Source organism: Natrix helvetica, assembly GCF_964273705.1.
Source record: "Natrix helvetica genome assembly, chromosome: 2".
Lineage (NCBI taxonomy): Eukaryota > Metazoa > Chordata > Lepidosauria > Squamata > Natricidae > Natrix > Natrix helvetica.
In genome coordinates, this window is record NC_138552.1 from 280,949,918 (window position 1) to 280,974,658 (window position 24,741).

The window sequence follows — 24,741 nt, forward strand, 5'->3', positions numbered from 1 at the left end:
GATGATGGTTTTGACAGGGTCATCCTTAAGTAGGAAGGGACAGTAGTATTTGGTCAGCCAGCCATAAATGTGAGTCAGTTGCCAAGCATCCAAATGTAAGCCATGTAACCACAGGGATGCTCCCACGGTCATACATGTGAAAAACGTCATAAGTGATTTTTTTCAGGGATGTTGTTATGGCGAACGGTCACTAAGAAGTCGAGAACTACCTGTAGTTGAGTTTTTATATTGTAGTGCTAGCCAAGAAAGGACAAAGGAGTCAGGGATAGTTTGATCTTCCAAGTTCTAGGATCAGGTAAGTTCAGGTTAGTCCTTGATTTGCAACAGTTCATTTAGCGACCATTTTAAATGACAACGGCATTGAAAATGTGACTTATGACCGTTTTTCACACATATGACTTTTGCAGTCTCCCCATGTCATGTGATCACAATTTGGACACTTGGCAACTGATTCATATTTATGACGGTTGCAATGTCCAGGGATCATGTGATCACCTTTTATAACCTTATGAGTCAATGGGGAAGCCAGAGTCACTTAACAGCCGTGTTACTAACTTAACAACTGCAGCAGTTCACTTAACAAATGTGGCAAGAAAAGTTGCAAAACTCACTTAACAAATTTTTCACTTAGCAACATACATTTTGGGCTCATTTGGTCATAAGTTGAGGACTACCTATAGTTTAAAGGTAAACTACCTTTTGAGTGCCATCACCCTGCCAACAAAAGTGTGTATAGTCAAGGCTATGGTTTTCCCAGTTGCAATGGATGGATGTGAAAGTTGGGCCATAAGAAAGGCTTGAATGACAAAGAATTGAGGCCTTTGAACTATGGTGCTGGAGAAGACTCCTGCGAGTCCCTTGGACTGCAAGGCCATCCAACCGGTCAGTCCTAAAGGAGATCAACCCTGACTGCTCTTTAGAAGGCCAGATCCTGAAGAGGAAACTCAAATGCTTTGGCCACCTAATGAGAAGGAAGGACTCACTGGAGAAGAGCCTCATGCTGGGAAAGATGGAGGGCAAAGGAAGAAGGGGACGACAGAGAATGAGGTGATTGGATGGAGTTAATGAAGCAGTAGGTATGAGCTTAAATGGACTCCAGGGGATGGTAGAGGATAGGAAGGCTTGGAGGAATGTTGTCCATGGGGTCATGATGGGTCGGACATGACTTTGCAACTAACGACAACAAGCTATAGTTAATTAAGGATGCTTATTTTAGAGAGAGGGTAGAATGTCCCCTTGGATTTTAAAGAATGAAGTCTTGATTCAATTTGGAATTATCTTTTTATTTACAAATGTTCTCGGGGCATTCTTGCGAGAAAACACATCCTGTTTTCTATCTCACGAGATGTATTAAGTTTTATAATGCACAACAATTCCCTTCCTCCCCCACCATCAAGGTAGCTGACCCAAACATTAGTGCTGTTGGAGCTGAAAATAGACTTTTTCATTCTGAGCTGAAGGTGATCATGAAAATAATTTGCATTTCCAGACATTGTGAAAGGGTAAATCAGGATTTTGCATACAGGAAAGTCAGTATCTAGGCAACGCGCACCTTACCAGCGTTCCTTTTGTGGCCCCCTAGAGCCTTTCCAGAGGGGGGAGGGCTAAAATTGTGGGGTTTGGAGATAAAGGCAAGGGGGCTTGCTCATACTTAAGACATCAGTTTCAAACTTGAAATCTCATGAGTGCCCTTTTCCAAATGCGCCCTGGACTGCCCTCTTTTAGGAAAATGGCGGTCAGCAATGATGCATGGGCCCGATGCTGTTCTCAAATATGTACAGGTAGTTCTTGATTTACAACAGTTCATTTAGTGCAGAGGTGTCAAACTCAATTTCATTGAGGGCTGCATCAGGGTGTGTTTGATCTCGGGGGGGGGGCGGCATGGGCGTGGCCAGGGTGGACATGGTCAGCTCAACATCACTCACGTCAGGGACGCTTGTGAGGGCCTGAGCGCTCTGCCAGCGGAAACGGGGCACGGAAGAGCCGTGGACGACCCTTGTGAGCTCCGTTTTCGGCCGTGACCACCTCCTGCAACCCTATTACAGCAAAAACGGAGCTCGGGAGAGCCGCATGCGGTCCTCCCAAGCTCCTTTTTTTTGCTGGCAGAGGCACTGCGGGCTGGTCCTTCACTGTTTCCAGAACGGCCCCGCGAGCCAGATCTAAGCATCCCGCAGGCTGGATCTGGCCCCCAGCCTTGAGTTTGACACCCCTGATTTAGTGTTTGTTCAAATGACACTGAAAAAGTGACTTTTCACATGAGCATTGCAACATCCCCATGTCACATGATCAAAATTCAGATGCTTGGCAACTGGGATGTATTTATGACGGTTGCAGTGTCCCGGGGTCATGCGATTCACCTTTTGCAACCTTCTGACAGGCAAAGTCAGTGGGGATGCCAGATTCACTTTACAACTGTGTTACTATCTTAACAACTGCAGTGATTCACTTAACAGCTGTGGCAAGAAAGGTTGTAAAATGGGGCAAAACTCACTTAACAACTGTCTCATTTACCAACACAAATTTTGGGCTCACTTGTGGTCCTAAGTCAAGGACTATTTACATTGCTCTCGGTTTTTGCAGAAAGTTTGGGTTCTAGCAAGAGAAAGCCAAAGTCCAAACAAAGCATAGGACAGGGGTGTCCAAAATTGGGAACTTTAAGACTTGTGGACTTCAACTCCCAGAATTCCCCAGCCAGCCATGCTGGCTGGGGAATTCTGGGAGTTGAAGTCCACAAGTCTTAAAGTTCCCAAGTTTGGACACCCCTGGCATAGGACATACCCCCAAAAACATCCAAACAAAGCTCCATTCTGATACATTTAGCGACCGTAATTGGGACCTGCAACTCAGTCATTAAATGAAGCAGTCACTAAATGAATGTGCACCTGTGCTTATAATCTATCTTTATCTTTCCTTCGCTTTACAGACCTATGGAGATTGTAAATGCTTATAAATGTTGGTCATAAAGTTCCTTTTTCATCACTGTCGTAACTGTGAATTGTGGCTAATTGGACTGGGCTAAGTCTAGCATATATTGCTTCTCACTGTGGCCTATCAGATGTCTCAAAGGTCCAAACAAGAGGAGACAGTGACATACAGTACATATATCACAGAAATGAGTACATCCCCTCACATTCTGTAAATCAGGGGTGTCCAAACTTTTTGCGAGGAGGGCCAGATTTGGTGAGGTGAAAATGTGTGGGGCCGATCATTCAGCCTGACATTCTTTGAACCCTTAACATTAAATGCGAATTAACTACCGTATTTTTCGGAGTATAAGACGCACCAAGATTTTGAAGAGGCAAATTAAAAAAAAAGTTTTTGCACTCTCCCACGAAAATGGGCCTATTTTTTAAAGGGCACGAATAGCCTTTAAGAGGCTTCTAGAGTGCTCCTGGGGGCTGGGGGGGTGGCAAAGTTGAGCAAAAAATGGCCCGTTTTTTGCTCATTTATGCTCTCCACAGCCCCCTGGAGCACTCTGAAAACCTCCTAAAGGCTATGCACAGCCATTTTGGTGAAGGGGGCAGAATTTTGGGAGGCAAAAAATGCTGTATTCAGTGTATAAGATGCACCCAGATTTTTAGCCTCCTTTTTGAGGGGAAAAAGATGCATCTTTATACTTCGAAAAATACAGTATTTTATGAAAGACTAAACAAATAACTCCAGTGGGGAGAAGAGGCTGCGGGCCGCTTGAAATTTGAAAAAGGGCCACATTTGGCCCCCACTTTGGACATGCCTGCTGTAAATATTTAAGTAAAGTAGTGAATATACAGCTTGTATTAACAGCGTAAATATGCTGTCCTCTCAAAGTACTGACTTTTGTTGCCACCAGTGTAGACATTAATGGCTGTGTGTTGTGTTATTTTGAAGGGACAGCATATTTACATTGTTATACAAGCTGTGTACTCACTACTTTACATTGTAGTCAAGTGTCATTTCTTCAGTGTTGTCACATGAAAAGATACACTTAAATACTTACAAAATGTGAGGAGCTGCACTCACTTCTGTGATGTACTGTACATGCTCCTCGCCCACTGTTCTTCCCCTTGAAATATGCTGCCCCTAATCTGAATGTAGCATTGAGTCTTCATGACCAATTGACCCACCCTCCATGAATTTATCCGATCCCCTTTTAAAATCATTTAAGTAAGTAGTCATCACCATGTCGGGGGACAATTCAGTCCTCAAGTTCATTATGCATTAGGTGAAGAAGAGGTTGCTTTTTTCTATTTTAAATCTCCTGCCAGTTAAGTTAGCTTCATTGAATATGTCCTAGTTCTAAGGTTTTAAGAGAGGAGGAAAAAACTTCTTCCTCGTCCATTTTCTCCAGGCCATAGGAGAGCGAGTGTGCAGAGAAGCGTAATGAGAGTAGTGTGGAAGAACACTCACAAACCAGCATACAGGGACACCGAATAGTAAAAGTAATAGTATTTTACTTATGTGGAAAATAGAGGTATTCAGAGTTTATCAAACAGTCCAAGTCATACACGGTTCAGTCAGTCAGTTATCAATGCTCTCAGTTAAGGAATTATCCTTCGAACACAGTCCAGTATCATATAATCAGTTAAGCACACAAAGTCGCTAACAGTAGCAAAATGCACAGTAACTCACGATACATCTAACAAGCAGTATTCACCGATCAGCATCTAACAAACAGAGAGCTAACAGTCATTCTGGCTCCATTTTATGGCTGCTTGAGGTAACAGCAGCCAATCATATTACAGAAGTACTTAAAGCTACAGTACTACCATCATGGTTTATATATTGCTGACCCAACTGTTAGCTTACATTCCTAACAATGATTTTATACACATTTTATATTTCAATCACATTCAACTTTTTTTCCTCGTTAGAGTCCCGAATGTGTCTTCTCATAAAGAAAGTGAGGATCACTTTACATTCACTTAAATTGAATTGCATCTGACATTTGGTTGGCCATTAACTCAGTCTGAAGAGATCCTCTTAGACCTCTTCGCTAACATTCTGAAGAATTCAGTAATATCTTCAACCTTTACCACCTCACAGCTTGCCCCAAAGTCAAGATCATTTATTGAAAAGTGCCAGTCCCCAGTGCAGGTGCTTAAGAAATTCCATTTCTTACATGTCTCCATGAATTGCCCATTTAGTCATACATTTTGTTTTCTATTTTTCAACCACTTAGCCAATTAACAAAAAGACAAGTTTTTGTATCCCGTAACTCGAGCGTTACTCAAGCGCTTTTGACGCTGGCAGTTTTTTGATGAAAGCCATGTAAACAGGTGCAAGCATTATTTCAAAACGGAAGAAACCTATACTAATTTTTAAATAAAACTGTAGCTTTTGTAACTAGCCTTCACTCACGAATTACAGATAATACCTGGGTTACGAGCATTCCTTTAGCGAACGTTCGAATTTACACAATAAGCACCCCCTAGTGTATGCGAACAAGTCACGAAACTACGAACCTTGCAACACCACAGCAGTTGTTCACCTTTACAAACATCTGCAGAGGCTTGGCAACATTCGTCCTGAATGTTGCCAGTCAAAATGGAGTTTCTGAGGGGCAGCTGTGCCCTTCCGACATTTCGTTTGGGCCTCCACAGGCCTCCCCTGGCACATTGCAGGTCAAAATGGAGCTTCTGAAAGGTGGATCCATGGGTCAGGAAGGCCTTGGGTGGTGTTAGGCAGGTGGCCTGTTCCATCACTAGGATCCCCATAGCCTTACCCACCCTGAAATACCTCATGTGTCCTTAAGGAGCCTCGCATTCGATTAGCGAATGCGTGGGCGAAAGGAGGGCGTGATCCCATTCAAGATACGAAATTCACTCCCATGAATCCTCGGGTGACGAATGGAAGGGGCAGGCTCCATTCCGTTCGTAATTCGAGGACTACCTGTACATCTCTTAATGGAACCTATTTTGTTTCAGTAGCCATCAACTTTGGCTAAGGAAGACTTAATATTCTGTGGCTGAAATTTCTGAGCTGGAATCCCAAATGCAACAGAAAGCAACACCAGGCAATAATCCTGTTCAGATAGTTTTCAACTTCTAACCAGTTGCTTAACAACTGCTCGACATTATGACAGACCGCCCTAGAGCTACTTGTGACCCATTCTCCAAGTTATGAAGGCCAGACATGCACGCGTGCACGCGCAAACAAACACACACACACACACACACGTGCACAAGCATTTTGGATGCTTGGCAACTGGCTCATCTTTGCAGTGTTTACAGTACCTCTTGGTCTCATAACCACAATTTGCAATGTTTCCCCCCCTATTTCTGATGTTTTACTTCCACATTCCAGCAGAAAATGCCCATTGGGGAAAATGGATTTACTTAATGACTGCAGAGTTCACTTAACCACTGCAACAAATGTAAAAGCAGATCCTCTTTTGCTTTGGTCATGTTTTTTTCTGATTTCCCCCCCTCTCATCCTCCCCTCCCTCAATCTTATGTTGCTTTCCTTGCTTTTTTGTGTCCAGGACAGAAATCTATCCTCCCCGGTGGTCCACTCATCCAAAATGTCCATTCCTCCAAGCGCATCCTTTTCTCCATAGTCCACGACAAATCAGGTAAGACTGCATTCTCTGATCTTAGAGAACTGCATCAAAATTTTACAGGTGAGTGTGAATTCAGATTATAGAGCTCTTTCATATGAGACCTCTATGCCCCCCTCCCAAAAAAAGCTGTTAGGAAAACATCATTAAATAATAGGTGGAAGGAAAATAAAGGCGTAAGCTTTTGATCTTAGATCTGGGATTACAGATAAATGAGCGAAATAATGGGTTTAAATGATAGAAAGACCAAGTGTGGATGAATGTTAAAAGACATTATAACAACAGCAGTTTGACAATGGAAGCAGTCCTTCAGGGAAGTCGTGTACTTGTTCTGACCTAGGCTTCACCAAATCACGAAGCAGACTCCTTGTCCCAACAAAACCCCTTTGTATTAAGCAAATGTGAATTCCTCTCATTCACATTCAGCAAAGTCCCGGCAAACAGTCTTTCAAGGGTGAATTTATAACCACAGACCTTATCAGGCTTGGAGAGCTGCCAGACCGGTATCTTCCAAATTAGCAATCCTGTACAAGACAATACTTGGCAAGGAGTCTCTGAGAGTCACAAATCAATCTTCACACTAATTAAATGAACAAATTGTCTCCTGCAAACTCCACTCCCCTTTCGCTCCTTTTTATTCCATGTGGGAGGGGCCATTCACCATCCACCTGTGCCTTTACTCCTGAGTTGGCCCTTGTTCCTTAACTGTTCCCTTCTCCTGGCAGCTCTGTGCATGCGCACATCGGGAACAGGCTCCAGCTGTTCTTCTGCCCCATTGATCTCCAACTCTGAAGGCAGCTGATAACTGTCGGACGGCCCTGGCCCCCTCTCTACCTTTGATGCAGAGCACTTATCAGCCTTCCCCAGACTCCAGGACTGGCCCATGTTCCTCCCCAACCTCCTCACTGTCTGAGTCTGCCACCAGCTCCGCTGGCCGCTGGCGGACCATAACAGTACTACATACTAACTAAAGGTAGTCCTCAACTTACGATCACAGTTGGGACAGAAATTCTGTTACTAAGCAAGGTGGTAGTTGGGAGTGGTCGCTGCTGATTTTATTACCTTTTTTAATTAATCCAATGAATCCAAATTCCCTCATTGGCTTTACTTGTCAGAAGCTTTCTGGGAAGGTTGCATATGGCAATCACATGATCCTGAGATGTTGCAGCTGTCACAAAAACAAAGCAGTTGCCACGCGCCTAAATTTTGATCATATGACTAAAGATTCTGTGATGGCCATAAGTGTGAGGATTGGTCATAAGTCATGTTTTTCACAGTCACTAAACAAATGGTCGTAAATTGAGGACTACCTGTACCTGTTGGCATCTAGGGAATTGATTTTAAGGCAGAGGTCTTCAGACGTCAGCTTTAATACTTGTGGGCTTCAACTCCCAGAATTCTCCCTCCAGCTATGAATTCTGGGAGTTGAAGTCCACAAGTCTTAAAGTTGACAAGTTTGTGGACCCCTGATTTAAGGTGATCAGAATTGCCTGTTTTAAGTGACCGGAGCTCTCTGGAGTTTCTCGGGCCTGCTGTAAATAAGCTTGGAAACCTTTGCAAGTGAATCCTATGTTCATTCTTTGTTTTATTGTCTCCTTTTATATACATTGGCTGGCATGAGACTTCCTTTGCATCCAATAGAAGACCATTGGGTTGGGGGTCTGCAATTTGCCTCCTGTCAGGTGTGAAAGATCAGGTCCACATGGGAAGGTCCAATTATTCTGATTTAGTGCTACTCATGCCAGTGCACAGGAATATTCTCAACTAAGGTTAGCCCTTGGCTGAAGTTAGATAAAGGACAATGCAATTCAAGGGGATTGGACATAGCTTGCTTGTGGCTACCTAGAGATTCTAGTCTGAACCCTCTTTTGACTCCCCCACTCCCCTCAGGTTCTACCACTCCTATCTGGCATTTCACAGATCATGTCACTTGGAATTAGTAATGTGGTCACAAAAAGGCGTGGGGCCAATTCTTTTGCCCCTATTCTCCTTTGGGGCAACTTTTAAAGATGGACCACGGAGATGTCTTCGGACAGTGCTGGCTCTTCGGCTTTGAAATGGAGATGAGCGTTGCCCCCTAGAGTCAGGAACGACTAGCACATATGTGCGAGGGGAAACCTTTACCTTTAATAGAAGCAGTAGCATCCAGGAAGCATACCTCCCTATCCCAAGGGTGCTTTTTCAAGAGGCAACTGAACATTCTGATTTTTCTTTGAAGATGTTTTGCTGCTCATCCAAGAAGCTTCTTCTTGAGCTCTCCTTGGATGAGAAGTGAAATGTCTTCAAGGAAAGACCAGAAAGTCCAGTTTCCTCTTGGAAAAGCACCCTTGAGACAACCATGACCTGGATGACTGAGAATCACCATAGACGTAGAAGATAGCTTCCTATCTTCACTTTAATTCTACCTCAAAGTTCCTCAACACTAGCTGAGCTCCTACTGTAGTTTCCTTGTGGTCTACCTAGAGCAATATTGTTTGCACTGATTAGCAATGGTTTTCCAAGCTTTCAGACCAGACATTTTCCTACTTCTACACTAGAGATAGATCTGGCAGGTTATTTGAGCTAAGCATGTGTGTTCCACTCATTTCCCTATTATATTTAAAACATGATATATTTTCCGCTCAAAATTGACGGCATTCCAGTCTCTTACCCTTTTTTCATTGGCTTCTTTTCATTTCTTCTGACTTGTTCGAGATAGTTTCTCATTAGCTTTTATAGCACATTTTAAAGCGATGATATATTTTTTATAACATACAGCTTTATTTTAATTCTTTTCTATAGATGCCAAGTCTAAATGGGGAATGTAAATATTTTTATAATACAAATACATTCAGTTGAGCTTGCCAGGAACTTTAGAAAGAAAAAGAAAAAACGTGCCTAGGCCACCCAGAATGCTCACTTGAATAAAAAAGACAGTCATTCATTCAAGGAAGTGGGCTGCATAAACATCACAGTAGCTGTCAGGCAAATTTTATTTTGGAGGACAAGCAGATGGACCACGTTCAGTCCCACCTCCTGCAGAAGTGTGAGGCAACAGAATGTCAAATCACTTGACCATGGTTTTGCATAAACAGAAATGGGGTAGCCACAGCCCCTGCAACTCACCCCCCCCCAAATTCTCTCAATACTCTCAGTCTGATGGAAAATGACTTTTCCCTTTTATGATAGAGGAGAAAGAAGTGAAACTAAGAAATGTTTAGGTCAGTGATCAGCTACAGTTTAGGTGGATCTCAACACTTCTGACCAAACTTCAAGGATTCATTTACTCAATATGAATTCTTTCCCCTGGGCTTTAATAGTATCTCTGCCCATTTTTACATCACCGACCTCCCACTGCTTGGGGGTGACCTGCATAAAATTTAAAAAAGTACAATTGACTTGCACAAAATGATGCATACAGCAGGTAGCAGTATCTGGCTAACCTGGCTGGGTTATTATTTGGATGGAAGATCACCAGAAAATCCCAGTGCTATATTCTACCCTGGGATCACTTCCATATTGCTGTTTAAAAAAGGACTTGGAGCTGATCATGAAGTTGCTGGATTTAAATTTAAAGATTAAATCTTGTTACCTTTGAAACAATCACCAGTGGATACCTCTGTATGAATGCGCACACACACACACACACACACACACACACACACACACACACACACACACACACCCTATTGCAGACTAAATGTATCTGGACTGATAACCAAGACCTACAGTTTTGGATGATGGTTGCTGCATGTGCCTTGCTTTGTGATGATTTTGGAAACTATATGTAGTAAGGGTCTCTACCTGGGGTAGTCAGTGCAAAAGAAAAGCCCCTGGCAATGGGGTAGGAAGGCACAAAGCTTGCTTCGCGGAGAGCAGTTTTCTGTCTCTGGAGCACAGAATCTTCTTTTGTTTTCCTAGATAAATGGGACAATTTTATAAAAGAAACCGAAGATATCAACACCTTGAGGGAATGTGTGCAAATTCTGTTTAACAGTCGATATGGTGAGTGGGTGTGAAATTTCTGTTTATCATCTGTGGTGCTTGTGGCTTGCATATAATTACGAAGCAATTTGAAGGCATTTTTTTCCCCTGTTGATCCCAAGCTTTAAAAAAAAATAAAGCCTATATTCGCTGTTGTCACAATAGTTGGCTTGTGTTACATGTCCCTTCCTTAATCCCTTCTCGGTAAGGTGATTTTTTGGGGGTGCTCCAGCTTTTAAGGAAGTTCCCGAGGGGGGTGGGGTGGGGGCTCCATTTGAAAAGTCAACTTTTATCAATCTCGAAATTGGCCTTTCTCAATGGCAAACCCTTTGGAAGCCAAAACAGCAAGGATGTCATTGATGAGGAGAGCAGTTATATCTGTGGCAGAAAACCAGTGGCCGTAAAGATGTTATTGGATTGAAACTCCCAATTCCTGGTCAGTGCTGGGAGGGGTTGATGGGAACTGGTTTCCAACAGAAAAGAGAAGACCACAGGATCCCTGTTATGGGAATATAACAAGGAGTGCTTGGAGTTCTATAAATAACTTTACTATGATGATAGTTGCTCCTTTGAAAATACATCGGCAGTTCTTCTTTTGTCCCCACCCTGTGGAAGTAGCTTGTGGTAAATCGGGTTTTTGAGTCTGTAACTTGCCAGTTTTAGAAGAAAGACACTAATTGCTATGATGTTCTTTCTGCCACTAAGATGGCATCATCCATCATGATGATCTTCATGGTTACCTTCTGAATTATGTGAATCTTTTGTAAATATTTCTGTCTCTTAGGTCTCCTCCTTCTCCTCCTCCCCCTCCTCCCCCCTTCTTTCCTTTCCCCCTGTTCTGACCTAGGATTCCCAAGAGCATGAAGCAAACTCCTTGTCCTGACAAAAAATAATAATAATAATAATAATTTTTATTTGATTAGCCGCAACCCTCTCCCGAAGGACTCGGGGCGGCGTACAATCAAAACAAATGAACATACACATAAGACAAACATATATACAAAAAGAACAGAGACATATACATATGTGCATGGAGGAGAGTTGACTTATAAGTGAAAGACAATTAAAAACACAATTTAAAATCCCCTTAAATAAAATTACTAAATTAAAAAACCCATCAGGAGCGATACGAAGTTATGGTTGAGCCAGGCCAGCTATTTGGAAAAGGTGGGTCTTGAGCTTGACACGGAAGGAGCGGAGGTCAGTAGTGGTCCTAATATCCGGGGGGAGGTCATTCCACAGGGCTGGGCCCGCCACAGAGAAGGCTCTGCTCCTAGGCGCCGCCCCATGGCACTGTCTGGTGGACGGCACCTGGAGAAGTCCCTCTCTGTGCGAGCGGATGGGTCGTAGGGATGTATGGGGCAGAATACGATCCCGCAGGTAACTAGGTCCTGAGCCATGGAGCGCTTTAAAGATCGTAATCAAGACCTTGAAACGCACTCGATAGACCACAGGAAGCCAGTGCAGCTCGCGCAGGAGAGGTGTCACATGGGAGTACTTGGTACTCCCCATAATCACCCGCGCGGCCGCATTCTTGACCAACTGCAGTCTCCGAGTGCATTTCAAGGGAAGCCCCATGTAGAGAGCGTTACAGTAGTCCAGGCGAGACGTCACCAGCGCATGGGTGACTGTGCGTAGGGCGTCCCGGTCCAATAGGGGGCGCAATTGGTGCACCAGGCGAACCTGGTGGAACGCCCCCCTGGCCACGGCTGTCACATGTTCATCCATGGACAGCCTGGCATCTAGGAGGACGCCCAAATTGCGCACCCGCTCCATGGGGGCGAGTTGAATGCCCCCAATGGCCAGAGATGGAATTATCTGGTTGAACCGGGGAGCCGGAACCCACAGCCACTCCGTCTTGGAAGGGTTGAGCCTGAGTCGGTTGTCATCCATCCAGATCCGTACGGCTTCCACACACCAGGACATCACTTCAACCGCCTCGTTGGGGTGGTTCGGGGTGGAAATGTACAGCTGAGTATCATCAGCGTACAGATGATATCCCACCCCGAAACCACGGATGATCTCACCCAGCGGCTTCATGTATGTGTTGAACAGGAGTGGCGAGAGGACCGACCCCTGTGGCACCCCACAAGTAAGGGGGCATAGGGTCGACCTCTGCTCCCCTGCCAACACACGTTGCGTCCGGCCAGAGAGGTAGGAGCCGAACCACCGCAAAACGGTGCCCCGGACCCCCAACCCCTCCAGTTGGCGCAACAGGATACCATGGTCGATGGTATCAAAAGCCGCCGAGAGGTCTAATAGGACCAGGATAGAGGAACAGCCCCTATCTCTGGCCCTCCAGAGATCATCTACCAACGCGACCAAGGCCGTCTCTGTGCTGTGCCCAGGGCGAAAGCCGGACTGGCGCGGGTCTAGATAATCATTCTCCTCCAGATGTCGTGGAAACTGAGAAGCCACCACACTCTCTACAACCTTCGCCAAAAAGGGAAGGTTGGAGACAGGACGATAATTGGCCAGCTCCGTAGGGTCCAGGGAAGGCTTCTTGAGCAAGGGTCTCACCACCGCCTCTTTCAAGGCGGCCGGGAGAAACCCCTCACCCAACGAAGCGTTCACTAGGCCCAGGAGCCAGTCACGTGTAACCTCCCAGGATGTCAGTACAAGCCAGGAGGGACACGGGTCCAGTAAACATGTGGTAGGTCGCAGTCGTCCACGCAATCTGTCCAAATCCTCGATGACAACCAAGTCAAACTCCTCCCAAAAAACCCTTTTATTAATTGACTGTGAATTCTGCTCATTCACATTCAACAAAAGTCTTTCAAGGGAGGATTTACAGTCACAGACCTTATCTGGCTTGGAGAACTGCCAGGCTGATATCTGCAAAACTTGGCAAGGAGTCTTGGAGAGTCACAAACCAATTAAGTAACTAATTGTCTCCTGCAAACTCCACTCCCCTTTCACTCCTCTCTTATTCCCTATGGGAGGGGCCATTCACCGTCCACCTGTGGCCTTACTCCCAAGTCGACCTCTGTTCTTTAGCTGTCCCTTTCATCTGGCAATTCTGCGCATGCGCACACTGGGAACCATCTCCAGCTGTTCGTCTGCCTCACTGATGTCTGACTCTGAAGGCAGCTGATAACTGTCATATGGCCCTGGCCCCATCTCTGCCTCCGATGCAGAGCCCTTGTTAAAGCCTTCCCCAGACTCCAAGACTGGCCCATGTTCCTCCCCAACCTCCTCACTGTCCGAATCTACTGTCAGCTCTGCTGGCGGACCACAACACCCCCCTTTCTCTCCTCTACTTCTTCCTTCCATCCCTTCTCCTACCTTTCCTTCTCTTGCTTTTTTCCTCTGGTATTTTGATTTTTAAAGATTTGGGCTGGGTTAAACATTAAAAGATAAACAGGAAGAGTTGCTTTGGGATAGCACAAATGAGTCATGTTTCTTTGTATAAAGTGCAATGTGTACAGAGCAATAAAAACATTCACTTTCCATTAAGGCTCAAGCATTGACTTGTACATAGCTCAGTACAATTATGCCCACATTTAAAAGTGGATTGCTGAGGCTAAGAAACCGAGATAGGCCTAAGATAGGAAGATGATTTGAATCTGGAATGTTCTGATATATCATTTGATCTCTGAAATACTATGGCAAAGTGGGCAATATGTATGCAAATTATGTGGTGAGGGAGCCAGCAATTTTGGAGGAGTTAAAGTTAAAGGCTTATTTGAGACGTCCGTGCTGTTTTGCATCTACATTAGCAAGAGAGTCCCCTTGCTCTTCTTAGCAATTTCCTGTTGAAATTCAAAGGCACAATTTTTTACAGATTGGGCTGGAAATGAAAAATAATCACATGCAGATTGTGCATTCTATACAACTACATTCTGCATGAATGATACTACTTTTAAAAAATGTTTCAATGGAGCTAAGACGCTCAGCTTGTCGATCAGAAAGGTGGGCAGTTTGGCGGTTAGAATCCCTAGCACCACGTAACGGAGTGAGCTACCGTTACTTGTCCCAGCTTCTGCCAACCTAGCAGTTCGAAAGCATGTAAAAATGCAAGTAGAAAAATAGGAACCACCTTTGGTGGGAAGGTAACAACGTTCCGTGTGCCTTTGGTGTTTAGTCATGCCAGCCACATGACCATGGAGACATCTTCGGACAGCACTGGCTCTACAGTTTGGAAACAGAGATGAGCACTGCCTCCTAGAGTCGGGAACAACTAGCACAAAAGTGCGAGGGGAACCTTTACCTTTACCCTTAAGCTATAGTGTAGTTTGGCTTAGGAGGAATGTGGTTTGTAAACCTAGCCATTTTAGTTTGTTAATAATTGCTTTCAGTTTATTGCGATATGTAAATCTGCTGTGGTTTTTTTCAGTAAATAATTAAATCATAGTTTAAGCAGGGTTTGAAGACAGCCAGTGATTGGGTTTCCATAACATACTTAATCTGAATTATCTCATTTTCTGGGCATATCCAAATCACTGAATCATTAAATTAAGCAGTGGATTTATACAGTACATTAAGCCATAAAGAACTAACCGAGATTAAAAATAAGCAAGTATAGATGCTTATGTTTTCAACTAAACTGTGCTGAATGCACACAACCAACATATCTCTCAGTTTCAGCCACTGGGGAATATGGACAAGTGGATGTCCGGGCATTCCAGAGAAACAGAGGGGTCAATTTTGTGACAAGGAATACTGGATTGTAGAGGCCTTTGGTCTAATCCAGTGGGGTTTGTCTTATGTTCTTATTCTTCTGCCTGTTCTTATATTAAAGATTCTATGTTCTACCATGTTCAGCTGAAGCCTTGGGGCTGGATCACATGGTCCCTGTCCCGTACCGGAAAATTGCCTGTGATCCGGAAGCAGTAGAAATCATTGGAATTCCGGACAAAATCCCCTTCAAGAGGCCCTGCACCTACGGAGTCCCCAAACTCAAGCGGATCTTGGAAGAAAGGCACAATATCCACTTCGTGATCAAAAGGTACTTCACTGCTTCAGCATCTCATAAGCGGATGCTGGAAGGAACTGCGAAGTTTGGGACCTTCCATTCCATTCAGGGGACACCTCTGGATAGGTCAAAAAAGGGTGTTATCTCTATCCATTTTGACACACTACTTTTCTGATTCCAGTGGAAATAAGCTTTGTAAATAGATCTAGCATTTCTCCAACTTTATTTTCTTGAGGCCCATTTGAGAATTTATCAGGGATCACCCAAAAAGGCAACGCACGTTTTTATTACAGTAGAAAAACATGTTCAATTTGTGGTCCCGCAAATCCGTGAACCAGCAAGGGGATCCAGCATCTTAGTTATCTATCATTGGAACGTTAAATTTTAAAAATCGCTTTCTAAATAACAATCAGGAAGTATAGCTCTCTTTCCATGTGAGAAGGAATAAAAATGTCTATGTCATTTCTGGTAAGCTTGTGACATGACCCACCGATTGGAGGGTGGTAATGTTTATCCCCCTATCAATTTCAGATGGATGCTTTTTATTGTTATTCTTCCCCTTCCTTGCACCTGAGTTATTTCTCCTTCCTTTACAGGATGTTTGATGAAAGAATTTTTACAGGTATGTCAGACAGTTTCCCCAAAGATCATGTCAAATAGAATGCCAGCTAGACACTTTGAAGCGTTTTCCTTCTCTGAATTTCAAAAAGATGAATTAACTACTCTGTACTAGAGTAGGGACTTCTTCCTGTGACACTGAAATGTGATTCGCTGTTTAATTTGAGTTGAGCAAATGACACTAGACTGGAGAAGTTTGTGCTAAACTTATTAACTGTGCCAGTGGTTTGTTGTAAGCAGTCAGCTTTATAACCCAAGACCTGAATCTGTCCCATTTAGTAATTAAAAATGGATAATAAAATTACCACATTTTTTTGAATATAAGACGCACTTCCCCCCCTTAAAGTGGATGAATATTTCGGTGTGTTTTATAGACTGAATACAGGTCTGTTTATGGCCTCCTGAACCCACCGTGCGTCGCTTTTTCACCTTCTCCAGCACCCAGAAGCACTAGAGCGATGCTCTATGTGTCCCATTTGCGTCAGAAACATTCCTGTTTTTGGCCTGCAAAGTGCTTCTGGAGGCTGGGGTGGGCGAAAACGGGATGCGCGGAGGCCAAAAACTATTTTTTTCCTTGTTTTCCTCCTCTAAATCTAGGTGGATATTATAGTCTGATACATCTTATAGTCCAAAAAATACGGTGTTCACAGTTTTCCACAATTGATTGCTTAGCTGAAATGCTGTCCATCCATGGTTGAATTGGAAGAAAACAATATTGAGATGAATGAATTGGAAGGAATTGCTAATCCCTATCTTGTCTTCATTGTCCCTGTTCCCAGTCATTACCAGTCACCTGATTTTCCTCCAAGGTAACAGGTGACAGAAAAGAACAGATTTTGTATACTTGGAGATTGCCCTTCAGTGGTGGTAGAATAAAAAAATACAGTTTTTAACACTGGAACACCTAAGAATGACTTAAGCTTGTCTCATGTCTAGACTGGGAATGAGTTGGTGGCAACATCATGCCACAGTAGAAGAGAGGTCTTCTCAGACTAAGTTGGTGTTATTGGTTAGGTTGAAAGAGGGAAACTTTCAGTCAGAAATGAATATGAAATCTTCCAAACTTGGTCATGTAAGGGAAAACTAAAAGTTGTACATGAACTCAAGACTTGTTTTGACTCAAAATTGTAACAATGTTTGATGATATTCTGCTAGGAATAAACTAGTGCAGAACAGGTGAGAGATCTTAACATACCTGACCCAAATACCAGATATGATTCTGCTGCTCTGTAGAGCAATTCTGTAAAATAAATGGAATTTTCAGAGCCTCCCCTGGGTGTGATAAACTTTTCAAACCCATCGGAAAGGATTTGGGCCTTTTTCTTTTAATGAGAAGTAGAAGCCCAAATTTCTCTCCCAAAGGCCTATGGAACAGTTTTCGTTATAAGCTCTACCAATAATGAAAGCATCTTCCACAAATGGCAAATTGGAAGAGATTAGATTATGCTGGGACATTAGCACTGATTGATTAATTATGCACCATCCAGTCAGTGTTGACTCATAGCGATCACTTAGTTTTTCCCCAGAGCAATCGGATTCCAGTGTGGTCCTTTACATCTCCTAATGCTGGATATTGGTTTTAGGAAGTTCTTAAGGGAAACATTTTTCTTTCTTTCTCTGGAGGATGGCATTTCTTTGGAATAATCTGCTGGGTCATAGAACTGTAGAGTTGGAAGCTACCAGTGATCCCTTGTTCAGAGCAGCCTCCACAAATACATTTCTGATGGCGCAATGGTTAGAATGCAGCACTGTAGGCTACTTCTGCTGCCTGCCTGCAATTTGGCTGATCAAATCTCATCAGGTTCAAGGTTGACTCAGCCTTCCATCCTTCCAACATTGGTATAGTGAGGACCCAGATTGTTGGGGGCAATAGGCTGACTATAAACCGCTTAGAGAGAGCTGTAAAGCACTGTGAAGCGCTATATAAGTCTAAGTGCTATTACTGTATGACCATCCATCCATCCACTTCCATTCTTCATGATAGATGCCCAAGGGGCAAAACTTTGTGAGAGCTGATGCCTTGATATGTGTTTTAGACCAGGGGTCCCCAACACCCAAGCCGCAGCCCACTACCAAGCCATGGGCCATTTGGAACCGGGCTGTGTGGGTGACTGATTGGCCCACACACATGCGCAGCTTGACTTGTGCGAGTGGTGGGCCGCCACGGGGCAGTTCCTCTCTTCCCCTGCCCCACCAGGCTGCCAAGCCCTAAAGCTTGGGGACCGCTGTTTCAGACCATACAGTTCTTCTTCCTTCAAAATAGGGCAACGGCAAAATATCTTTCCTTTTCTTTTCCCATGCTGCCCAATCCTCACCACCAGGAAATAAATTTACCAAAGACGCAACCAAGATTGAGCCATCAAGCCCCTCTGGGGATGTTTCCCCTGAACCACATAGAATGGCATTTCTTGATTTAGCAGGGACTTCTCAAACTAATCACAGGTAAGCTCATTTTTATCTTGTTTAAATGATGGAATATGAAGACCATTTTGTATCATTGCTGGGATATGTAGCTGATAATATTGCCTCTGAACATGGAGGTTATATTTTAATTAATATAGTTGATACTTATTTATACAATTCTTCCATGATTACATTATTTTTAAACCAAATAGTTCAGCAGCCATCGTGATATTTTGGGACAAGAGTTCCATACTTTGATTATACTGTGTTAAGAAGTATATCAAGCCATTATATGGAAAGTCATTGGGATTCCAATGACTTTATTAAAAGCATGAACTGTTAAGCCACAAATCAAGTTATTTGATTAATTGCGTTCTTTCTTTGTTGTCCTATGCCTGTGTTTCTTAGGGAAATCTTTGTAGGTGGTACTCTTGTCACCATCTTGTTTTTTTTTATGTTCATGTTGTTTTCCCAGACAATCACTAGATGGCAGCAGATACAACCATCTCCTCTTTGCTGCCATCCAATGGTCACATTGTCAGTTTAGGTTTGGCAGCCTTGTTCTAGATAAAATCAAGAAAGAATTACACTAGACTAGATTTTCATCCGTATTACTTGAATTTCAATCTCATTTTTTCCCCAGAAAGCTGTTTTGTTGATACAATGGCCCAGTGATATGATTAAGTTAAAAGAAAGGCATAATTCCATAACCACTGAACAGGGATATTTATATACATTTATTGCCTTGTCAGTTCTATTGATCTCTCATAAAATAAATCAATTTCACATCTCATCTTGCCAAGCACAAAGACAAGGTAATATAGCCAAAGATTCATTGCAGTTTAGCACAGGAAGTATTCTTCTATTTTAGAAGACTTTATTCTTTTGAGAAGGATGTGAAGTAAGGATTAAACAGTTGACATAAATAGAATGATCCTATTTATCCAAATGAGCCCATCCTCCAGCTGTGAATATTATATTTGACTGACAGATTACAGATCCAAAGGATACGTAGAAGGATGCAGAATGAAAAAAAAATCCAAAAAAATGCAACACACTGAACCAAAGCAAATCTTCGACATGACCAAAATTGATCCCAAAATTTCTATTGCTCAGCGAGATACTTATTAAATGAGTTTTGCCCCAGTTTACAACCCTTGTTGCCACAATTGCAGTTGTTAAAGTTAATAACGTGGTTGTTAAGTGAATCTGGCTTTCCCATTGACTTTATCTGTCAGAAGTTTGCAAAAGGGAATGTTGCAACCGTCATAAATATGAACCAATTGCCAAGCATCACGTGACCACGGGGTTGCTGCAATGGTTCTAAGAGTGGGAAATGGTCCTAGGTTATTTTCTCGGTACTGTTGTTACTTCAAACGGTCACTAAACAAATGGTTGTTAAGTTGAGGACTACCTGTCATCTGTAAATCACAAAACCTGCTTGATCCTGCTTTCATTTGCTAGGTCTGAAAAATGCCTCATCTCTGGAGACTGCGAGCCAGGTAAGTCACCAGCAACCACTGCTTTTTCAAGTAATAGTAAGAAGAAGATAGTAGATGTTAAGTAAGTAAGCTCCCCTTTAGGAGAGCGAGTGTACAGAGAAGCGTAATGAGAGTGGTATGGAATAACACACACAAACCAGCATACAGAGACACTGAATAGTATAAAATATAGTAGTTTACTATGTGGAAATATAGAGGTATTCAGAGTCCAATTTACAGTCCAAGTCATACACGGTTCAGTCAGTCAGTTATCAATATTCTCAGTTAAGGAATGATCCTTCGAACACAGTCCAGTATCTATTAATCAGTTTAGCAATAACAGTAGCAAAAACACAGTACCTCACAATACAGATCAGCATCTAACAAACAGAGAGCTAACAGTCATTCTGGCTCCCTCTTATGGCTGCTTGATGTAACAGCAACCAATCACATTTTACAGCAGTACTTAAAGCTACAGTACTACCATCCTGGTTTATATATTGCTAACCCAACTGTTAGCTTACATTCCTAACAGTAGAGACCGTCTGCGTTGGAATATAATATTGAGTTAATTATGTAGCGTTGCTGTAGTTTTCATGATTGAATGTCATGAATTATGTACTGTTACCTGTTTATTTATTTTTCTCAATTTATACAGCTCCCGAGCTCACAAATCATACGTCTATAAACATGTGTGCCTTAGTATATGTATTAAGTCCATTAAGGTAGTAGATAACCAATAAGATAAAGTTAAGATTCTCTTTAAAAATGCCAAACATTGGTTTGCCTAGAATAAAGATTCAGATCCCCATGACTATTATGGAGAAGAATTAATGATGTAAAAAAGATGTTCAGACTCTAGAAAGAGTGCAGAGAAGAGCAACAAAGATGATGAGGGGACTAGAGACTAAAACATATGAAGAACCATTGCAGGAACTGAGTCTCTCTAGTTTAATGAAAAGAAGGACTAGGGGGTGATATGATAGCAATGTTCCAATATCTCAGGGACTGCCACAAAGAAGAGAGAGTCAAGCTATTCTCCAAAGCACCTGAGCAGTGGGTGGAAACTAATCAAGGAGAGAAGCAACCTATAGTAGATCTAATGAGAAATTTCCTGACAGTTAGAACAATTAATCAGTGGAAGGACTTGCCTCCAGAAGTTGTGAATGCTCCAACACTGGAAGTTGTTAAGAAGATGTTGGATAACCATTTGTCTGAAGTGGTGTAGGGTTTCATGCCTAAGCAGGGGGTTGGATTAGAAACCTCCAAGGTCCCTTCCAACTCTGTTATTCTATTCTAATTCAAAAAGTTTGAGCTTAGAAGAGTTTCTTGCCCTAGATATACCCTTGATATATACCCTTGTCCTTCTTGAATTTGATATATGGGTTGGGGTTCCAGATTCAATTTGTATATGTTCAGGAAGAGATAAGTAAGGCTCCTAGGAGGAATTACAGGCAGTCTTTGTAAATTGTTATGATCCTAAACCTATGAAAGGCAGCTTGTGCGTTCCCGTTTGTATAAATCCTTTGTTCAGCATCATGAGGACTAGAATCTTACTTTATTTTTGTACAGAAGAGCTATTAACTCAGTTGCAGAGCATATGTACCAGAGTTCCCTTCTGTAGATGCAATGCTATACAAATTTATGTAATAAATAAATATGCTTCTGTACAAAAGATCTAGGTTCAATCCTTGGCATCTCCCAAATGGAAACGCTCCTGTCTGAAGCCTTCAGCCTTTATTATAAACTATTTTAGGTGTTTTAAAAATAAGAAGGTATACAAAGTTACAAATAAATAAGGGAGACAGAGAGAGAAGAATAAATGGCCCAATTCAGTATTTTTAATTGATGATACTGCTTTAAGTATCACAATAGTAAACAAGGGAGAAAAAGATGATAAACAATAATTTCTTGTTACAGATTTTATGGTTCTTATTCGTCTACTGTGTTTAATAAGACAGGGTCTTATTTTCTTTTGATCCCTAAAATAAACACTGGCCTTATTTTCGGTGAGATCTTATTATTTTTGAGGTACAGGAGGCGGCGAGCGTGGTCATCTCATGGCAGCTGCTGTGTTGCAATATTTTCGGGGAGGGCTTATTTTTGGAGAGGGCTTATTTTAGCGCATACGCTCAAAAGCCCGATTGAGCTTATTATCTGGGAAGGTCTTATTTTCGGGGAAACGGGTTAAGCATGTCAAGGAATATAATTTAGACCTTTGCAATTAATAATGATGGATCGTGGCTTTTCCTGGCAGTATACTTCTGAATAAGCAAAAAAATAAACCCGAAGCATGATCTAATAAAAACACTTTAATATCAAAGAAAATAAAAATACAAACTTGCTAACTGAATTAATTACATCTTGGCAAGAGCTATGTGCCTGCCTCCTTGGCAGGCGAACAGAAGATCAGAAGAGAAAGTTAAGAAGGAATGTGAAAGTGCATGCGCAATAAATCATTGTCAGATAAGAACTGTGACCTGCGCAGTAAATCTTCAGCACAGATAGCAAACCAAAATAAACACAGTGACAAAGCATCCCCCCTTTCTCTCTCTCTCTCTCTTTCTCCCACCCTCCTTCCCTCCCACCCTCTCCTTCTCACTTTCTTCTGTTCCAAATTCTCACAGTTCTTCTGCTTTCCTTGATAGGTACCTCAGGGGAACTGGGAGGGATTAAACGCATCAAAATAGAACCAGACGAAGTGGACATAATTCAGATCACTGTTCCAGGTCAGTACATTTCACACAGAAGGTTTCCAAGGCCTTCTCGGCATCTTTTCAGACTTCTCCAACTTGATTTCTGTTCGATGTTGCTACGTACAAATATCTGGAGGTTGTCAAGGCTGAGCCCTCAAAAAAAATCTAGGCCGGGAGTTAGCAATTTTTTTCCCAGCTCTGATGCTCAAACCAAATCTGGATTTTTGTCAAATTTTACCGTACTCTCAAAACAAGGTGGCTGAAATTTGGCAAGATTTCAGATAATTGGTCTCTTTTCTTATGATTGCCTCTTCAAGTCCTGACAGGTGTCTTGGCATTGAGGCAGGGCAGGCATTCAGCCGGTTCGGACTGGTTCAGGTGAACTAGTAGTTGGCCCCGCCCACCTGCCCCTGCCCTTTCCTGTCCTATATTATTTCCCCGTTTTTTAACCAAACTGATTCGTGTGGCACAGCGGAATGCCACGCGTCAGCTGTTTTACTCACCGCCACTGGCATAGAAGGTACGTTTTAAAACTTAAAATGAGTGGCTTCTGAACACTGCGTGTGCACACAAAGCACACATTAAGTGTGGGCATGTGAAAAGTGCGCATGCACGCTCTCACCAAACCAGTTGTTAAACTGGTTGCATCCCACCACTGCATTGTTGGGTCCTGCTTTGACAACCACTGGCCGATGTGTAATTACTGCCCCAGACCAAACCAGATAAGCTAGTTTGGTCTAATGGTTAAGCACCAGGCTAGATACCAGAAGACTGCGTTCTAGTTCTACCTTAGGCATGAAAGCCAGCTGGGTGACTTTGGGCCAATCATCAGGAGATTGTGAGTTCTAGTCCCATTTTAGGCATGAAAGCCAGCTGGGTGACTTTGGGCCAATCATCAGGAGACTGTGAGTTCTAGTCCCACCTTAGGCATGAAAGCTGGCTGGGTGACTTTGGGCCAATCACCAGGAGAATGTGAGTTCTAGTCCCACCTTAGGCATGAAAGCCGGCTGGGTGACTTTGGGCCAATCATCAGGAGACTGTGAGTTCAAGTTCCGCCTTGGGCATGAAAGCCGGCTGGGTGACTTTGGGCCAATCATCAGGAGACTGTGAGTTCAAGTTCCGCCTTGGGCATGAAAGCCGGCTGGGTGACTTTGGGCCAATCACCAGGAGAATGTGAGTTCTAGTCCCACCTTAGGCATGAAAGCCGGCTGGGTGACTTTGGGCCAATCATCAGGAGACTGTGAGTTCAAGTTCCGCCTTGGGCATGAAAGCCGGCTGAGTGACTTTGGGCCAATCATCAGGAGACTGTGAGTTCTAGTCCCACCTTAGGCATGAAAGCTGGCTGGGTGACTTTGGGCCAATCACCAGGAGAATGTGAGTTCTAGTCCCACCTTAGGCATGAAAGCCAGCTGGGTGACTTTGGGCCAATCATCAGGAGACTGTGAGTTCAAGTTCCGCCTTGGGCATGAAAGCCGGCTGGGTGACTTTGGGCCAATCATCAGGAGACTGTGAGTTCAAGTTCCGCCTTGGGCATGAAAGCCGGCTGGGTGACTTTGGGCCAATCACCAGGAGAATGTGAGTTCTAGTCCCACCTTAGGCATGAAAGCCGGCTGGGTGACTTTGGGCCAATCATCAGGAGACTGTGAGTTCAAGTTCCGCCTTGGGCATGAAAGCCGGCTGAGTGACTTTGGGCCAATCATCAGGAGAATATGAGTTCTAGTCCCACCTTAGGCATGAAAGCCGGCTGGGTGACTTTGGGCCAATCATCAGGAGACTGTGAGTTCTAGTCCCACCTTAGGCATGAAAGCCGGCTGGGTGACTTTGGGCCAATCACAAGGAGAATGTGAGTTCTAGTCTCACCTTAGGCATGAAAGCCGGCTGGGTGACTTTGGGCCAATCACCAGGAGAATGTGAGTTCTAGTCTCACCTTAGGCATGAAAGCCGGCTGGGTGACTTTGGGCCAATCACCAGGAGAATGTGAGTTCTAGTTCCACCTTAGGCATGAAAGCCGGCTGGGTGACTTTGGGCCAATCACCAGGAGAATGTGAGTTCTAGTTCCACCTTAGGCATGAAAGCCGGCTGGGGGACTTTGGGCCAATCACCAAGAGACTGTGAGTTCTAGTTCCACCT

The 24,741-nt window shown here is 43.3% G+C and overlaps 1 protein-coding gene across 4 annotated transcripts in view; it reads left to right on the top strand.

The window, feature by feature from the left end:
- GTF2IRD1 (GTF2I repeat domain containing 1) overlaps positions 1 to 24,741 on the top strand; it is a gene marked incomplete at its 5' end in the record, with an annotated part of 194,773 nt that overhangs the window by 117,019 nt on the left and 53,013 nt on the right. For all 4 annotated transcript variants that reach the window (XM_081941414.1, XM_081941415.1, XM_081941417.1 and 1 more), the window contains 7 exons: positions 6,461 to 6,550; positions 10,436 to 10,519; positions 15,263 to 15,446; positions 16,010 to 16,035; positions 18,353 to 18,473; positions 19,899 to 19,936; positions 22,564 to 22,644. In XM_081941414.1, coding sequence (XP_081797540.1) covers positions 6,461 to 6,550; positions 10,436 to 10,519; positions 15,263 to 15,446; positions 16,010 to 16,035; positions 18,353 to 18,473; positions 19,899 to 19,936; positions 22,564 to 22,644 — 624 coding nt within the window. The remainder of the gene's footprint in view (positions 1 to 6,460; positions 6,551 to 10,435; positions 10,520 to 15,262; positions 15,447 to 16,009; positions 16,036 to 18,352; positions 18,474 to 19,898; positions 19,937 to 22,563; positions 22,645 to 24,741) is intronic.